Genomic DNA, 18,349 nt, shown 5'->3' with positions numbered 1-18,349 from the left:
CACGGTTCGTGACACATTTTTCACGGCCGTGAATTCGGTAGGGCCCTAACTACATGGGAAACCAACAGCAAAAAGGGACAAACATAGGCCTCAAAACTCCACAGTTAAAAGTCAGGAAAATTAATAGGAAGCACTCAGTGCAAATCTGCAATAAATACTGAGTCAATGCAAAACTTCACAGAACATCTGCTTTCCTTAGCAATGACACAGTTTATAAATCAGTGCTTGTTAGTGGCATACTTATCACACACAATGCTGACACTCACAGTAATGGTGTCAAGTATCAGAGGGGTAGCCGTGTTAGTCTGAATCTGTAAAAAGCAACAGAGGGTCCTGTGGCACCTTTAAGACTAACAGAAGTATTGGGAGCATAAGCTTTCGTGGGTAAGAACCTCACTTCTTCAGATGTCGTTACCATGCAAGAGGCCATGGTAATGTTTTGTTCCAAGGAGTCATGATAAAATCTACTGGGAACTGGTGGAAAAGCTTATGACAATGGGTAACTCTTGTGATAATTAAGCAATAGCTGAGGGACACCTGTTTAGGGCACATTGCTATAAGGAAAACATTCTCCCTTCCCTTGAACACCCAAAGCTGTTGTGACTGACACAGATACGATACATCAGAGGCAGAGCCAACAGTATGGCTCAGGACTGGGAAGTCAAGAGACCCATGACCTATTCCTGGCTTTGATCGCTTAAGCTCTCTGTCCTTCAATTTCCCCATCTGCAAAATGGGGATAAAGATACTGACTTCCTTTGTAAAGTGCTTTGAGATTTCCTGATGACAAGCACTAAAAATTTTATTAAAGTTAATGTTTAAAATTAAATATACACAAGTTAAGAGGGAAGGCACTGTACATCTGGGGTCAGGCTTGAGTTATGAGGGATTACAGGTATCGGTTGCAAGGATGAAGAGATACATACATATCACATAACCGGCATAGACCCAGATTGGGGTGCAAGAGTTTTTAAAGTGTCAGTGGATAAGTGGGCTCGGGTACGGCCACCCATGGACTATATAAGGGGTCCAAGTCAGTATTAATTATCGTCATCATCCCATTAGGTCAACTCCTTGGGGTATCTGTGACTGATTCTCCTCTTCCTCCTTCCCCCCAGCCCCCATCTCCTCTCCCTTCTCCTAGTTAGTGGCCAAAATCTTTCAGTCCTATCTTACATACCTTCCCTTCACATAAAAGAAATTTAGCTTCTCTCACCGTTGTCATTTGCAGTTTATCACAACGTAGCTCGGACTGTGGAGAGGATAACAGCACTGGTGACAGTCTCCTCTCAGGGCTTGTCTACACAGGGAGATGTAATAACTATACCACTATAACTCCCTGGATGGTTACTTTGGACTAAGAGTGTCCACAGATGGAGTTATACCGGTATATTTCCTTTCTTCTCTGATGGCTTCACATATGTTGCCTGCCTGCCTCCCCACTCCACCTCCCATGTTTGCTCCCTGCACTTCCTCAGAGGCATCTCTTGCTCCCTCAGTGATTCTTCACTGCTTTTGTCCTAGCCTCAAAAGCCCATGGCAGAGGGAGGGCTTGAGGGACTACAGTGGTTCTTCATGGCCCATCCCATTCCTGCTTTCCCAGCAGGCTCCCTGTAGCATCTTCCCTTTCCTTGCAGTCACTGCTTCCCTCTCTCTGCAGTTTTTCACCTTTCCCAGACTCCCTTCCTTGTTCTCTCCACAACAGGCTGCTCACACCCTCTCCGTTCTTTCACTTCCTTCCCCCCACTTCCCCTTGCTTCCCCCAGTGCCTCGCCAACTCCTTCTGCAGGATCCTTCTCTTCCTCTATGGCTCCCCCCCAAAATCCTGCTTCCCTTCGCACCCTGCCTACTCCGTCTGCACCTTCTGTCCCAGCCTCAGTGCCACCCACACTTGGCAGCCTTCCTCTTTTTCTTGGCCGCTGTCCCTCAGGAGAACTAGTCGCCAGTCTTGAACAGACATTAGGTAAACCGGAAAGAAAAAAAGGCTATGCCAGAGGGGACCACCTGAATTGGCTTTAAAAGTACAGAAGAAAAAACACCCTTCTGGAATAAGGCAAAGATTTAGCCTCATGATCCATTAATGAGCATCCTCATCATCAAATAGAATTTCTGAGGGTAGCTACGTCTTGATGCACTAGCTTGCCCGGGTGACACACACTTTGTTAGCCATTTAAATGGTTTTGACAGAATTGGACTTTCCACGCTTCTTTCGTAAAGGAGAACAAGGGAGTCTGATCAAAGGGGCCTTTCCGAAAGGCTGTTAATGAGTTCCATGTGCCCTGCCGTATCTTCGGTGCCAACCCTTTCATAAGCTGTAGCGGGGATGGAGGAGCAGAGATCTTACTGATGAGACTTTGAACATTTACAAACTGAAAGGGGTTACTGTGCCAGTTACTGTCTGCCTTTCCTCAGGACTCGCTCCGTGTTGAGTAACATGGTTTAAAAATAATATTTCAAAGCAGTTTATCACGGTAAAAGCTGAAAATGCATTATCTGTGAAATCAAAAAGGATGGACCTGATCTCCAGCAGCAAAGTTGCTGGTTTAGCTTTAGCATTTTCGTTTAAAACAAACAAACAAAAAAGCCAAAGCGGTGATTAGAACAATGGCAGGGAAAGCAGATGTAAATGCTGAGAGTAAACAAACAAGCACTCCCCATGCTACAGTTCAGAAGATGCCCATAAAGTTAGGAGAACTAATCTTTAGCAAAAGAGCTAACACAAATGTTTAAGTCTGCACCCTGAAAGGATCCAAGAGCAAACTCACTTTGTTTTCTGTTGTCCTCACGCTCCCCTGCTGCCTGTCACTCGAACTCTGCAGAGCTCTATTCTGTTTAAGTCAGGACACAGTGCAACAGCAATAAACAACGTTATCTGCAGCTGGTAAGCATCAGAAATAAATGTATTCTCTTACCTCCAAGCCACAAACTCTGGTAGTTTAAAAGGACTGGAGAAACCCCAAAAGTTGCACATCAAAGAGTGCATGTACTAAGCCTTTGTATTTTTCTCCCAGTCCGAGCCGGTGGAAATGGGGACACACAATCCCTGACTTCTTCCGTTGCCATATAATCTCAAGGAAATGACCTTACTGTTTGTTGCTTTGATTACAGATTCAGAAACAAAAGCCCTTCCAGCATTAGTCAAGGGATGCAAGATGTTGAAGGCTGATATTTGAAAGGGAGAAAAAAATCAGTTTTTGATTTTTTTTTAACAATATCCCTTTTTGCGATCAAATTAACCCATGAAAATTAAAACCCAGCATCTACCAAAGACATCTTAGAACGCGCCAGCCCAGTGGCAACAAGCCCTCTCACTAGGGGGTCAGAGCCTAGATATCTCCCAGCCCCATTACCCGGCCGCAGATTCCCCTTAAAAGGGCAGCTGAGTATTGGAGTCAGCATAGCCAGCTCCACAGCATGCCCACAGTGCAGGGGGCAGAATGGACACAGGTGCAGAGCTGAGGTTTAAAGTTCTGTACTGAGTGAGGAGATCTGGGTTTAGTTCTTGCTCCAACCATTTCTGAAGCCCAGATGCTTCTGTGCATCTATGAGTGGGTCTGGGGACAAACTGATCTCAGCGGCCAACTAAGAGCCAAATATCTATACCTTGCCTCTGACATGCACACCTGTTAACCCTTGATTTATCTGTAGGAACATCTGGGATGAAAACTAGGGATACCATTTTCCACTGCATGCATCCAATGAAGTGGGTTTTAGCCCATGAAAGCTTATGCTCAAATAAATGTGTTAGTCTCTAAGGTGCCACAGGTACTCCGCGTTCTTTTTTCTTTTAACCACAGTTGCCAACTTTCACATGGTAAACAAGCACCCCGACTTTCACAATAAGCCAAAAATCAAGCTAATCCCAGTTCAAAACAAGGCCAAAACAAGTCAGTCCCTAAGAACCCCAACACTCTATGTGACTAGATCCCCCCGGCGTGCAGTCTGGGACTGTGGTGGGCCCGCTGTGCACCCCTGACTCTCTCCCCGCCTTGCCCCTGCTTGCCGGGAGCCAATAAAAAAAAAAAAAGAAGCAACAAGCAACAAGCTACAAGCCAAAAACTAGCCAACAAGCAACTCACAAGCCAGTTAAGCCAAAAAGAAGCCCAATTTTTGCGTTTTTTTCCACAGGTTTGGCATGTCTGCTTTTAACTGCACTGTTTTACGTTAAACCAGGAGAACTTTTCAGAGGGAGAGAATGGAAAAAAAGTAAATATTTGGCTCAAAATTGGGGCTGCCCCTGCTAAATAGGAAAGGCTGTCTGTTGCGTGGCACAGAGACGCCTCTTAACTTCAATCAGAAATCTGCGCATGGATAGGGATACGTTAGAGTTGGCACTAAACCCTCCCCCTCCCGACCCCCCCCCCCCGTCCTTGATGGCCTGACTGAACATTGGGCCTAAAGTAGGGGTAATCCATTATTTTTTGTCAAGGTCTAAATTTCTTGGTCAAAGTACAGACAAGGTCCAGACTCCAGAGAAAATAATACATAGAACAACAATAGCGATAATAATAAGTAAATACAAAGATTTTGGGGTCTGTTCAAAAGCGTTTGGTGGTCCGGATCTGGAACATGGTCCATCTATTGACTACCCCTGGTCTCTAGGCCTTGCTGTATCTTATTTCTCCAGTCCAAGTAAACAATGCTGTGATGATCAATGATGTGATATGCTGCCTGCATAGAAGGAAAACTGCATCATACACTCTTAGAGCTTAGAACTTCATTGCTTGGTATGGAAGTTGCTTTCGAGGCCCCAACCCAAAGTGCAAACTGTGCTCAGACACTGGGCGTTAAAGGAACTACTATTCATTCCAATTCAATGCAAGTGAGGCAGGAGAAGCCGCAGGTATTGTTATGGCAGGCATCCCTGAGGGGTGCTGTTACATATAATCTTCCAAGCTCACATGCTAAGAACAAGAACAAGATCTGACTCTTGGAAAGGACATGCTGCATTGTTAGTTTTTGGATTGGCAAGGTTTGTATAAAGGGCACCTTCTGGAAGTGTTGCTGAATTAGCAGCAGGAGAATTCACCCTCTCCCTTGGTCTCTGATTAGAGTTAATCCTTGAGGCAGAGTTGCTCCCTAGATACAGGGGGCATTGATGTTGGGCTGCAAGTCCTGGAAGAAGGGATTGCCCTGCATGCTGTTTGATCACCTCTGTTCCAGGACTGCTGTTTGTGTGGAAACAAACAAGTTACGCTTAACTATACCTAGACTCTGCCTCACTGACTTCTCCTCTACTGGGATACTAACCTGAAAAGCCCCAACCATCTGCAACTACCTGACAGAGGAGCAGTGGCTGTGTCAGAAAAGGACACTGGTGTGAGAGGAAGGAGTATTATATGCAGAGAATGTGGTTTGTTCTACTGTAAATGCTGAATGACTCTTTATGACACACTTTGGAGTAAAATATTTGAATAGCTGAAGTCCAACCTCCTTTCTACAAGCACAATCTGAGCCTGAAAAAATTATTTGTGGGCACAAATCTGAGGATTTATGTCAGCTATTTGAGCTGCACCTGCATCGGGTACTTAAGAGACACAAGACCTCAAATTTGCTCCTACAAATGCAGGCATAGGGGCTGCAAAAGGGAGACCAGCCTCTGAAAATGTATTTTTAGGAGACAATACCCCCTCTTCACTGCAGAGTACATTTCTTGCAGACACCGGGCCGCAGTCTCTGGTTGTGTAAATCTGCACAGTGCCTTTGAAGTTGCACTAATTTGTACCACTTGAAAATCTGGCCCATTGAACCCAATGTCAACTGGAATGGTGGCCGAGTAAACACTGAGCAAGGGCCATTCTGGTTCTGAATCAAACCCACTGAAGTCAACTGGTATATTTCCATCAACTTTAGTGGACTCTGGATCTGGCCTCTGAACCGGGTAGGCGGAACTACCACTGAAGTTGATAGGAGTTTTGAACACAAAGCAAGCGTAGAATAAGAGGCTCATAGTGGGAACTGGAGAAGATTTTTTTCTCTTCATGCTGATAGTTGCTTGTGCTCAAAATTATACCGGGAAATAGCTGCATATGCATAGAATAGCTCTTCAGTATTTTTCCATTTTTGTGTTCCTTATTACCACACTTAAAATAATTAAAATAAATTAGCCCAGAGCACATGCACTAGGACCTGATCCTGTTCTCACTGAAATCAGTATTCAGCTTCTTAGGCCCAAATTTTCAGAAGCAGCCCTGCAGTGGAGTCCCCAGAGGGCCAGGTGGCCTAGTGGTTAGCACACCTGGTTTCCAGTCTCTCATCTCCCAGGCAAAAGGAGGGCAGAGATATTTGGCTCCTACCCTTTGGCCAGAGATGTCACAGTCTCAGTCTACTTTGGGGCCATACTCTCAACCAAGCCTGGTAGGGGGACCCAGGTCCTCCCTCTCCACCAGGTCCCAGCCCCTTTGGGGAGCTGCACCGGTAACATCCTCCAAGCTGAAATGCCTAGTGTGCTGTCCTGGGCCACTTTCTACTTATACCCTCCTTTGCTTGGGCCATGGTCCCCTACAGTCCCAATAATCCAGAACTTAACAGAGTCCAGAATGAGCAGAGCCCCACAGGGCCTGCTAGTTCTTGAAAGGGGGGTTGGAGAAGATTATCTGGGGTCCTTACCAGCGCTGTGGTCCATCTCAGGGTCAAACTTCCATCCGGCTTCCAGGAGAAGGTTTTATCTTCCCTCCAGCCAGTTCACCTTCCCATCCCCTTTCCCCTGGGGTTCTGATCTCCTTTCAGTCTGCTCCTCAGCCACAGCATGCTCTGCTGGCCTGGAGGGATGGGGCCAGTAGTGTCCTTTAACACCTTTGGGCCCAGTGTGGGGTTTGTACATCCTATCACAAGTCCCCAAATCGAGACACCTACGGTCTGATTTTCAGAGCTGCTGGGCACTTGCAACTCCAGCTGAGATCAATGGGGGGGCAAATGCTCAACACGTCTGAAAATGCGGCCTTATATGTGTAAAATTGGACTTCTAATGACTGGGGCATCCAAATTACAGACCACATTTAAAAGCCTGGCTTTTATTGACTTCAGTGGAAGCAGAAGCACTATCGCCAACCCCACACACTCAAACATTGTGAGTCAGGCCCCCAAAACTATGAGATTGGTTTAAAAATCATGAGATTTCTAAAAAGCAACAGAGGGTCCTGTGGCACCTTTAAGACTAACAGAAGTATTGGAGCATAAGCTTTCGTGGGTGAATGCCCACTTCATTGGAGCTTATGCTCCTATACTTCTGTTAGTCTTAAAGGTGCCACAGGACCCTCTGTTGCTTTTTACAGATTCAGACTAACACGGCTACCCCTCTGATACATGAGATTTCTAGTACATCTTTTTGGTTCTCTATTTTTGCCTTCTGTCTTTGAGCCTTTCGGATGCACTCTGATCATGTTTTCACGCTTTTTTTAAAAAATGCAAACTGAGATTACCACCTGATCACATGACTCCAGGGGCTGATGCTTTAAGAATAGTACCCAGGATCACGAGACACATAATACAATCACTAGAGTTGGCAACATTGCAGAAGTAAGGCTCTGGTGTTCACACAGATTCAGTAAGTTACAAATCAGGGTTGCAGCAGTTAAATGAAAGGGTCACAGCTGACATGGTTTTAGTAAAAAAGTGTGTTCATTTCATAAAAAACCCAAGAACCAAGATGGAAACTAGACAGTGAGTCATTTTTCCTTTTAGCAGCAACAGAAAATGTGACTGTTACCAATGTGATGCCAACTTCTGCCCTGAGTGGAACAACAACCTCGGTCAGGAATAACAGGGACATGTGGCAAGAAAGAGAGAAGGCTGTAAAGCCCTTGGGAGGTTCCCAACATAGGATGGCCCTGCATAATTCGGTTGTACACTTCGGGCATATGCAGCTTTTCTGAGGGGGAAAAAAAGATCAGAATCTGAAAAAATATACACCGGGTACCTCTGGGTGCAGGGAGGACTAGCAGGTTTACAATGGCACCGTCAAACCAGGCCCACACTCAGAAGGGGCCCTGCCCCTCCCTCCCCTTGAGGCCCCGCCCCCACTCTGCCCCAAGACCCCACCCTTGCCCCACCTCTTTCCACCCCCATTCCGCTTCTTCCCTCAAGGCCCCACCCTCACTCCAACTCTTCCCCCGAGGCCCTGCCGCTTGCTCCCCTCTGTCGCCATCCCCCTCCCCCACACACACACCCCTGCATCCCCTGGGTCACCCTTGAGGCAGGAAAAATAAGTGATGGGGCCATGGCCCCCTGTTCCAGTGCCCTTGTTTCCAGTTGTCCGGTTTTCAACAGGAAAGTTCACTCGAAAAGTGGACCTGACAATGTCGTCAACACTGCTGACTGGACACTGAAAGTCCAGTTATAGGAGTGACTGCAATGAGCCTCCCCGCCAGGAGGGTGGGAAGAGCCGCTGCTGCTGCCTGGAGGAGCTGCAGCTCAGCTGGAGAGAGAGAGAGAGAGAGAGAGAACAAATTGACTCCCAAGGACCCGGCTCTGGAGGAGAGAGGTAGCTGCCCCGGAGGGGATCCTGTCCGCCCGCCCTGCCCTGCCCTGTTTGTCCCCAGCCCCTGCCTCGCTCTGGCCAGGGACTGACCTCCCCTACCCTCGCACTGTGCTTTTCCACAACTCCTGCCTCACTCCGGGAACTGACCCCCTGCTGTGCTCTTGCCCCTGGATTCCTGCCTCACTCTGAGGACCAATCCCCTCCACCCCATGGGAGCCTACAAATATGTTTGGTGCCAGGCCCACATAAGGTTAATCTGGCCCTGGCAGGGAGATATAGGGACATGCAGTATTTTGACCGGTTATGAGGGCAAAAGGCAAAAGTAGTAGGAGTCTAGTAGCAAGCTATAGTTCTGCAACTGGGAATGCCACTCGGAGCAGCATTCCTTTATGGTGTTTAGGGTTTGTAGCATCAGGCCTTTCAGTTGAGGCATAATCCATAGCCAGCTCTAAGATGACACCCCCCTCCCAGCCAAATTCAGGTGTGGGGAGAACAGTTGCATATTGGTTGACATCAGTGGAGTTCTTCATCTACACAGGGCTAAATTTGCCCCTATGGAGTCAAATTTTAAAAATTCATATGTGCAATTTCATGTCTAATGTGTGGGTGCAATTGCTGCGATTGCACATGCAAATGGAGGTTTAGACTCACAACTGGCTCTTGCACGCACACACACACCCCCCGCTCTGAACAGGCGACTGCGGTAATTGCGAGCAACAAATGCAGCATTGTGAATGCAGCTATAAAGTCAGGCTCTAGTGTTCCCTGGTGGGAACCTCCTCCAGGAAATAGTATCTTCTTTTTAGAAGAAAGGGTAAAGATCACAAATGTTAAACTGCCACAAACTTAGAAGCAGAAGTTAGTATTAAAATGGATGACAGCTAATTGTGTGGCCTGGCATAGAAAAAACACTTGTACTGTCAAAGTGGCACACCAATGCTTTAGATTTTTACAAACAGGAGTGAAAGGCAGTGTGATCTATTATAAAGGGCAAAGAATGGGAGTCAAGGACCTGAGTTCTAATCCTGGCTTGGCCCTAACCTGCAAACTGGGACATGTCACTTCATCTCTCTGTGCCTTTATTTCTCTGATCTAAGCTGTTTGGGGCCAGGACTTGGCTTACTATGTGTTTGTACAGTGATGGGCCCTGATCCTGATGGGGCTGCTGTAATATGAATTAATACTACTAGTAAAAAGTCAATGCAATTCACCAGATTGTGTTTGGAATTTCTGACACATAATGAACCAAACATCACAGCCCCTTGGATGGAGGGACGCAAACAGGTCATCTTTAATCCAGGTGATTTTCAACAGTGTCAAATAATGAATGGTTCCTGGACCCTACAAGTGATTAGACACAGAGCTAGAGAGGCAGACAAAGTTTACATGACAAGAAATTAGTACACTTAAAAAAAAAAAAAAGGGCTGAAAATAAGCATGTCCCCCTTTGTACTCTTATTCAGGATTTTGGGTGAGGTTTAAGGAATTGACCTATAAATGGCTTAGAACCTTCCTACTGGAAAGGCTGCCTCTCTTCCTGTGGTATACAGCTACACTAGAGATCAGCATAGACTTTCAACCTAGGGCGCACTGTTGGTACAAATAAGAAAGGGCTCCTTTCAGGGGATTCTTTGCAATGGCCTTAACTGCTTTGGAATTTGCTCCCCCTTTGCTCTGAAATACCCTAGATCTAATGACCTTCAGGGCACATAGCAAAGTATTTTATTTTTCCTGGGCATCTGAAAATAGGGAAGGGGAGAATTATAAGGATGCTGGCAGAGGGCAGCAATTTGAGTTTTTACATTGCATGGCTTGCTGATGGAGGCTTAGAATGGATTACGCGGCCTCACATTCAGGGTATTATTTGTCTTGTATTTTTATGTTAGTTATTTTTAATCATTTGTACAAATCTAAAGAAACAGTAATTTACAGAGAGAGAAAGAATGAGTGTGTGTGAGTGTGTGTGTGTGTGTAAGGATAACTTAAGCTAATCTACCCCAATGCTGATAACATTATCCTCTTTGCAGTCACTGAGAATGTGCTTGTCTCCATCTGTACAGGAGATCAGTAGAATTACTAATGACTAATTATGACTCCGATGTCTTAAGAGTGATGCCCTGATTTTTAGGGACAGTAAAACTAGAAGACAAAGATATTGCAGTATTATTTTAAGCACTCACTGTCCATTTGATCTTTACGGAACACAGGCAAATGGAAAGACAACGATAGAAACCAAAAAGGACAAACAGAAATGGAAAAACACAGTGAGCTAAAATTTGCCCTAAATTCCATTTATGCAAACTCGTCACCCAATGAAGGGGAATTAACCAGACGTTCTGGAGAAGACTGAAATATCTGTGGAAATGAAATACAAGGAGATTCCCCATTGGACCCTGCTATAAGAGTTCGTTTTTGAAAACTAACACCAGCTACATTTGAAATGTTAACGTATTAGTGAACCACATCAGACTGAAAAAAATTACAGCTAATATAAATGGTTAGTGAATAGAGGCCACTGTTTTGAAACTGGCACTGTGACATCTAGAAGGAAATGAGATGAAGCTCAGAGTCTGCTTATGAAGTTTGTCTGCTAAAATGGGAGGGAAGGGGCAGCACAAAAAAATTATTTCATTTGAACAAACTCTTTCAAACAGAAACTGTTCTATCATGAGCTCAAATGGAAACGTGTCTGGCAGAGATATTTGGAAAGTTGTTTTTGGAAAGTCGAATGTGTAAAATTAAACCTAACTCTGAACTGGCAGGGTGGGGTGTGCCCTGAGCAAAGCGCTGTTCTCAAGACTTCAGAAGGTGTTAAAATAGTTTAAAACTTGCTTTCAGTTGCTGATTAAAAAGAAAACCATTGCACTGTGTCGGAATGTTCCCTGCTTGCGTGGGGTGTTTGGGGGGAAAAGGGACCTTTTAAATAATCAGTAAAGTCCAAGACAAAAATACAGGAAGTATTTCTGAAAGGCATAATTGCATTGATTCAAATCCATTTGCAAAACTGACCTATAACCACAGCAAAGGTTTTCAAAAGGGACTCATGATCCTGGGTGCTCATCTTGAGACACTTAAAGGGGCAGGTGCTCAGCACTTTCTAAAACCCAGGCCACTTTAAAGGTATCTCATGTTGAGCTTCCAAACATGGGGACACTCAACTCAGTCGTCACTTTTGAAAGCCTCGGCCCATCAAGATGGACGGAGGTATTCTGAAGACTCATATGAGCAAAAGCACTGGCCATTGGGCTGTATCCTGTGAGGTGTTGAACACGCTTAAACTCCCACGCCCTTGAGTATTCCACACTCCTCAGGCTCAGGCCTAGGGAACGGATTGCCTTTTCTTCTATGACCTTGAAAAGGAAAAACTAGAAAGTCTCACATTTTTGGTCAATATCTGTAAGAAAAATAAATGGTAGGGTGGGGTAGTACAGGAAATGAGTAGTTATAGCTGTCCAAACTAACTGCATTTGCACCAGAGGGAAGCAGAAATTGTCCATTTCCTCTCTTATTCCTCCACCCCAAATTAGGTGTGGAACAGACATATGGCGTGCCAAGCTTCTGCACTGTTGCTTCATCAGCAATTTCTCTACCTGACCTGGAGGAAACAACCTTCCTGAGGTTAAAATGAGCTTTGTCTATACATTACACAAGTTCAGCATACGTACCTGCAGATCAGACTCTGACCGACATAGGTTGTTCAGTTATACACCTAGTTTAAGAGGTGCCTCTTCCCTACTCTGTTTTTATGTCAGAAATATGTTGATAATGGTGCCTCAGATTTTTATTGCATGATTTTCCTTGGGCATTAGAATGGTTTTCCTCTTATGTACGCGTGGTACACACACCCGCACATGCCAACATTAACAGCTGAGCCTGGAGTCAGTTGTGTTTTAACTTGCAAAACCCACTTGTCCACATGTCCTCAATTTGCCCCAATGGGCTCAGAGCATGAAAATTCTATCGCCTGAAGTGCAGGTACTAACAATGGAAGAGAATGCTCTGGGATACATGCATGCAAAGTAACATGCAAGGTAGTTTGGGGTCTCATTGATAATCAGGCCAGTAGTATGACAAATAACCACTATATGGGAAAAGTGCTGGTATAGCAGGTTCATGTATCCAACATTGCTCATTAGTCTCAAAGAGAGAGAGAGGGAGGATCCTACATAATATGTTCTAGCCCAGTTCTCTTTTCTCTTTACCTGCACTGAAATTAGATTAAACACAGATGTCCTTTAACTTCAGAAGAGAGATATGTGTTTATTTGAGGTGAATGAAGTCACATTATTTTTACATTGGAAGAAATGTCCCCGACACTCATAGATGCTTAAGTGAGCTTGCACACCTCAGAGGGTCTCCAGTAATATTTCCCAGTGGCCCCGCAACCAGCCCAGAGAGCTACAGATATTTCTGCAAAGATGTCACACTCTCTTTCCTCCCTCCCCCAACCAAATGGGTACCATGCTTGGAGACGTCTAAGCTGCATTTTTTATTTGGGATTTTGTCCAAGCCCTAATGGTATTCGCTCTTATTGACTTGCCAAAGTTGCAAAGAATGTCCATGTCACCTCTTCCTCAGCACTTTGCACCTTTCGATGTTGTTTCTAGGACAGACTCCTGGATGCTCTATGCTGTATGGAAGAGACAAGATTCCTTGGCATACAGATTCAGTTCTCTGTGACAGGAGAAATTCATGTACAGTATGTTTTGTTCTTTTATCCAGGGTTCAGAGAGTATTTAAGAGGGAAATAGGACACCTTGTCCCCCGCCTACATCACAGGAATTCCTCCAAATAAATAGGACTGAGCAAATAAGCATCCCAGCTTGGTTGACAACTCTGACAGCTCAGGTGATTACAGGCTTCCTGAGGAGGAGACAGTTTCAAGTTCCTCCCCTGGGGATTCTTTGTGTGAAAGACAGGCTGCCAATTCTGCGTCAGGCTCCAAAATGAGCAAGTCCCTGTGTGCAAGTGCCTCAGCGTGTGGGTGCCACTGAATGGTCAGTCAGGTCTCCAAGGCAGGTCTCTGTGGTGCCACTACCAACAACAGAGGCCTCCAGGTACTCTGTCCACATGACAATCCCCTCACCTGAATCAAGTTGAAAGGTGTAGGTGCCGAAGTTCTAGGGTATTTATTTCCCCCAGCTCTCTTTTTAAGTTAAACATGGTTGTTGGGCTCATGGCTGAATACTGATGACACCTCATTCACCCTTTAAACTCAGCCTTGCAAGACAGTCATGAAAATTTACCAGCCCACGAAACAAAATCCTACTGGCCCTCCCTTTACCACGATGATTTATAGTGATGAAAAAGTGAATGGCGTTTTACCCACTTGAAAAACAGAAGTTACTGGCCCTAGGTTAGTGGTTGAGGCACATAAATCTAATCACCTCTAAACTCTTCATAGTTAAACAGCCGTTTTAATACCATCCACCTCGTCTTAAACCGTATTTACTCTAAGAACACCACCGTAGCTAGGTTTCTTAATTATTCACAGCTGTTAGCTAGTTAAACCATGCATGCCCTGGAAATCGAGATATAGGATGAAATATTTGAAACCAATGAACAAATTACGCCTTCAGTGTTTTTACTAAGAAGTGACTATTGCCAAATCTTTTATATATGGTCTTATTTCACCTCTGGAATATGGACACAAATGAAATCCAGGAGGCTGTGATTATTTTCATGTAATTAAATCCTTTTTCATCGCATGAAGTGTCTGTTCAGTTCAACTCACTACTAAAAGGATGAGAAAGAAATGTACCTTTATGTCATTAATCTGTCAGAGGTACTTATGTGGCCCCCATTACTGGGGTATCAGAGCACTTCACAAACTTTAATGTATTTATCCTCCCAGAGCCCCAGTGCTCCCCATTTAAGTAAGGCATAGAGAGGCTATGTAGCAGGACAGGGACATGAACCCAGGTCTCCCAAGTCCTAGACTAGTGCCCTAACCACTGGACCATCCTTTGCTCTCTGAGAAACCTGAGCATTACTCCACCCCAGTCAATGGAGTTACATTAGTGTAAACTCGGAGTAATACAGTGGTGAATTGGGTCCTGCAACTATACATGCAGTGTCATGTTGGCAAAGTCCTTGGGAGCCTAGCTACCCAAATTAATCACTCCATGCTTCCACAGTTCAAAATAAACAAAAACCAACCAACTCAACCCCCCTCCATCAAACTATGTTTTTAACTAGACCCTCGGATGTTCAAACATATACTCATGGCATTTCATTGCAACAATTATGGGCTCAGTCCTGCTCCCACTGGAGTCAATGGGAGGATTGTCATTCACTTCAATGGGAGAAGAACCAGGACCTAAAGCAATAGATTGTGGTGCATCATTTATACAACCCCCAAGGAAGGAATGTTCAGTGTAGTCATTCAACCATTTCCCATATTAATAAATAACGCCTGAATGATTATTACACAACCCAATTTAAAAATCTGAGGGTTGAAACCTGATTTGCGCAGCTAGAGGGTGGCTGGGTACACCCCAAAGCCTAGCATACAGAGCAAGCATTCCCTGAAGCGCTAGGCCAGGGGTGGCCAACCTGAGCCTGAGAAGGAGCCAGAATTTACCAATGTACATTGCCAAAGAGCCACAATAATACGTCAGCAGCCCCCATTAGCTCCCCCACCCCCCACTCCCAGCGCCTCCCACCCACCGGCAGCCCCGCTGATCAGCACCTCCTACTCCCTCCATGCACCTCCTGATCAGCTGTTTGGTGGTGTGCAGGAGGCTCGGGGGAGGAGGGGGGAAGGAGCGAGGGCAGTGCAGGCTCAGGGGAGGGGGCAGGAAGGGGTGGAGTGGGCGCAGGGCCTGTGGCAGAGCCAGGGGTTGAGCAGTGAGCACCCCCCCGGCACATTGGAAAGTTGGCACCTGTAGCTCCAGCCCCGGAGTCGGTGCCTATACAAGGAGCCGCATATGGCTCCGGAGCCACAGGTTGGCCACCCCTGAGCTAGGCTGTTTGGCCCGCCAATGCATCTAGCAGCTGTCCTTTCACCAAAGGGAGTGTGGCTATCCACACTGGAGGTGTGGCCAGGCCCCTCGCACAACTGCTGAGCACTGGCACAGTGACCAAATGTTACGTTTTTCCAAAGCACGCATAAGTCCAGCTGCTGATCATGCTACTCAAGTGCCCTTTTGAGGCATTCTGCTCTCTCTACCACTGCTGGGAACACATCTTCCACTAGCACTCCAGGGTGGGGCAAGTGCACAGTTTGGCACTAGAGGAGTAGGACACAAGGAGATGCAGAGTGCACATTTTCACTTTGTAAAATGCCCGTAAGTGTTAAGGATGTGTGGGTGAAGGTTTCTTTAAAAGGATGCCACATGCCTTCTTTGTAGAAGGAGAATCATGTGGTGGTAGGCTCAGAGCACAAGACTAAAAAAAATTAAAGATATAAGCAGATTAAACCCTCAGCACCAACCGTTACACTTAGTAGCTTTGGCCAAACAAAAATTTGCATGATCCTTGCTTCTAAAAGTTTTTTTTTTAAAAAAAGTTTTAAAGCCCCTTTAGTAAAATACACGGATTAAGTCCTTGCTCAGAGTCAGGGTATAGCTACATTACAGAGCCTATATTGGCATAGTTATGCTGCCACAGAAGGAGTATTTCTATTGGTGTAGGAACCCCACCTCCCTGGATGATATTAGCTATCTTGCCAGAAGCACGCTTCTGTCGATATAGCTGGGTCAACACTGCGGGTTTTGCTGGCATAGCTATGTCGGTCAGCGGTGTGGTTTTTCCTCACACTGCTGACTGAGATAGCAGTGCTGACATAACTTAAGTGTAGACCCAACCTCAGTCTTTACTCTGGCAAAATTCCCACCTAGAACAATTTTGCCTTTCTTAAGAACTAGGATTTTGTCTTCAGAAAGATGGAGTAAAAACTAAGAACGGTCTTTACATTTTGTACCATATACCTTTTAATGTACCCTTAGGAGTGCAGGCAGTTCAATTGCCAGCCTTCGTTGGAATGGAATTCAAGGACGTGAGGTACATCCATATGGCCATACAAGTGCCATTTTGCTGGACATACATCATAAAAAGAGGTTCTATGCAACGTGGCCAGTTGATGTTCTAACATTCAGAAGACCTTGCCTTCATTTTAGAGCAGCACTCCCATTTGTGGGCATAACAGAGATTTAAATAAGATTTCATATGTAGGGGCAGATTTCCATTTGATGTGGCTTTCAGATGGAAGTTACATAGCGATGGTTTTGGAGAAGAGGATTCCTACACACTGCGTCATTTGCTAGAATACAATGTATAGGGGGGAAAATCAGCCTCATTGTAATAAATGTTTACGCCTATGGTGTGATCAGACAAAGTCACTGTCTTACAGTCAGGAAAAACAAATAAAGAAAACCAACTGCAAGCAAGAACTGGCTCCAACTGTGATTGGAGAACACAATACTTGCAAATATGTTTCTGCATTTTTTGTCTGCAAGGCAGGTGCAAATGAAGTAGTAAAGAGAGTATCTGCTAAAGCATACTTCAGAGTACAGTTATCTCAGGACTAATTTTGGTCATCCTTTCCTTGGATAACAACCATTCCGTGATGCAAAGTATTATGGTATATATATTATGATATATTATGATGGAACTTTCCTTAATAGCTATTCGGGAAATGCAAATAAACTAGAAAAAATAAGCTACAGACAGTTTCTCCTGCCACAGCATTTTTATCTCAGACAGTCTGATGCAAATGCAGGCTATGTATTGACTTAAACCTATCAGATTCAAAGTACAAGTGACTGTGAGAGCAACTAACCAGTCTCTTGAAAGGCTATGATAGAAAGGACAGTCAGTCTCAAAAAATAATTTTCAACAAATCAGCCTGCAAGATGCATTTTACACAGCACCAACCTCTCAAACAGTGATTTTACAACACGGACACACAGAGCTGATTAAATCATTTGAACAGAAATATTTAACGACTCCTCAGACTTGTAGATTTCAAAACTGACTTGTTATCTTAACACAAGGGAGGCTGGAAGCATAACTTTAGTATGAAGCTGTTAATTACTACAAACGTGCTGTCTTATTAAATGACTCTTTAATCATGATCTAATACACACACATACCACTACTAGGAATTAGTAAATTTCTGCTAGACAATACTCTGGCATTTTTAAAAGCAAACAAAAATTGCCATAGGTTTACCTGATAAACTTCTCTGAGACCACACCACGTTCTCATCACTTGATGGCAAGCTCTCACTCTCTGTGTGTACCACCTTCTCAAAGTCGATACTGTCAAGTTCCAAACAAACCGGCTCCCACCGAAAAGCAAGTCTTCTACTCCGCACATGAACACCGAAGCCATGATCTACTCTTTCAAAATCCTCTCTTCCTGCCTCACTCTGTGTACTCAGTTAAACGCCTGCCGTTAGAGCAGCTTCATTTTATACGGAGTGCAAAGGGTAGGGGTGTTGCGAGAAGCCAGGGTCAAATCTTAAAACAAAACTCCTCTTTCACTGTGCTTCCTGGGCAGACACGGAGGCATGCTCTGGGTGTTGCTTGAAGTCCAGCCAACGGCTGCAGTGGCTCAGCCCAACCAGCAGCTCACACAGCAGCCTTGTACTTCTTAACAGCTTATATAAATCTCTGTTAAGCTTCAGTAGCCACCACTATGTATTCTAATTAAATTTTAACCCCTTTTCCATGTTCTCTGACAACAACCCCGTGTATATACACTACGGGAAAAGAATTGTGGGAAGTGGTCCTGATTAATACTCTCCACATTTTGATACTCAGCAGGCACTACACACATACCTACAGCACAGTGTGTATTCACACACACACACACACACACACACACACACACACACACACACACCCTCCATCACCTCATTATCTG

The 18,349-nt window shown here is 45.0% G+C and overlaps 1 protein-coding gene across 1 annotated transcript in view; it reads right to left on the bottom strand.

Moving 5' to 3' along the window:
* FRMD4B (FERM domain containing 4B) overlaps positions 1–17,815 on the bottom strand; it is a 117,336-nt gene extending 99,521 nt beyond the window's left edge. The window contains exon 1 of the mRNA XM_065407405.1: positions 17,654–17,815. Within this exon, the coding sequence (XP_065263477.1) occupies positions 17,654–17,815 (162 nt within the window). The remainder of the gene's footprint in view (positions 1–17,653) is intronic.
* Positions 17,816–18,349: the final 534 nt, after the last annotated feature.

The sequence above is a fragment of the Emys orbicularis genome, chromosome 7, assembly GCF_028017835.1.
Source record: "Emys orbicularis isolate rEmyOrb1 chromosome 7, rEmyOrb1.hap1, whole genome shotgun sequence".
NCBI lineage: Eukaryota > Metazoa > Chordata > Testudines > Emydidae > Emys > Emys orbicularis.
This window is presented reverse-complemented; position numbering and strand designations above follow the sequence as displayed.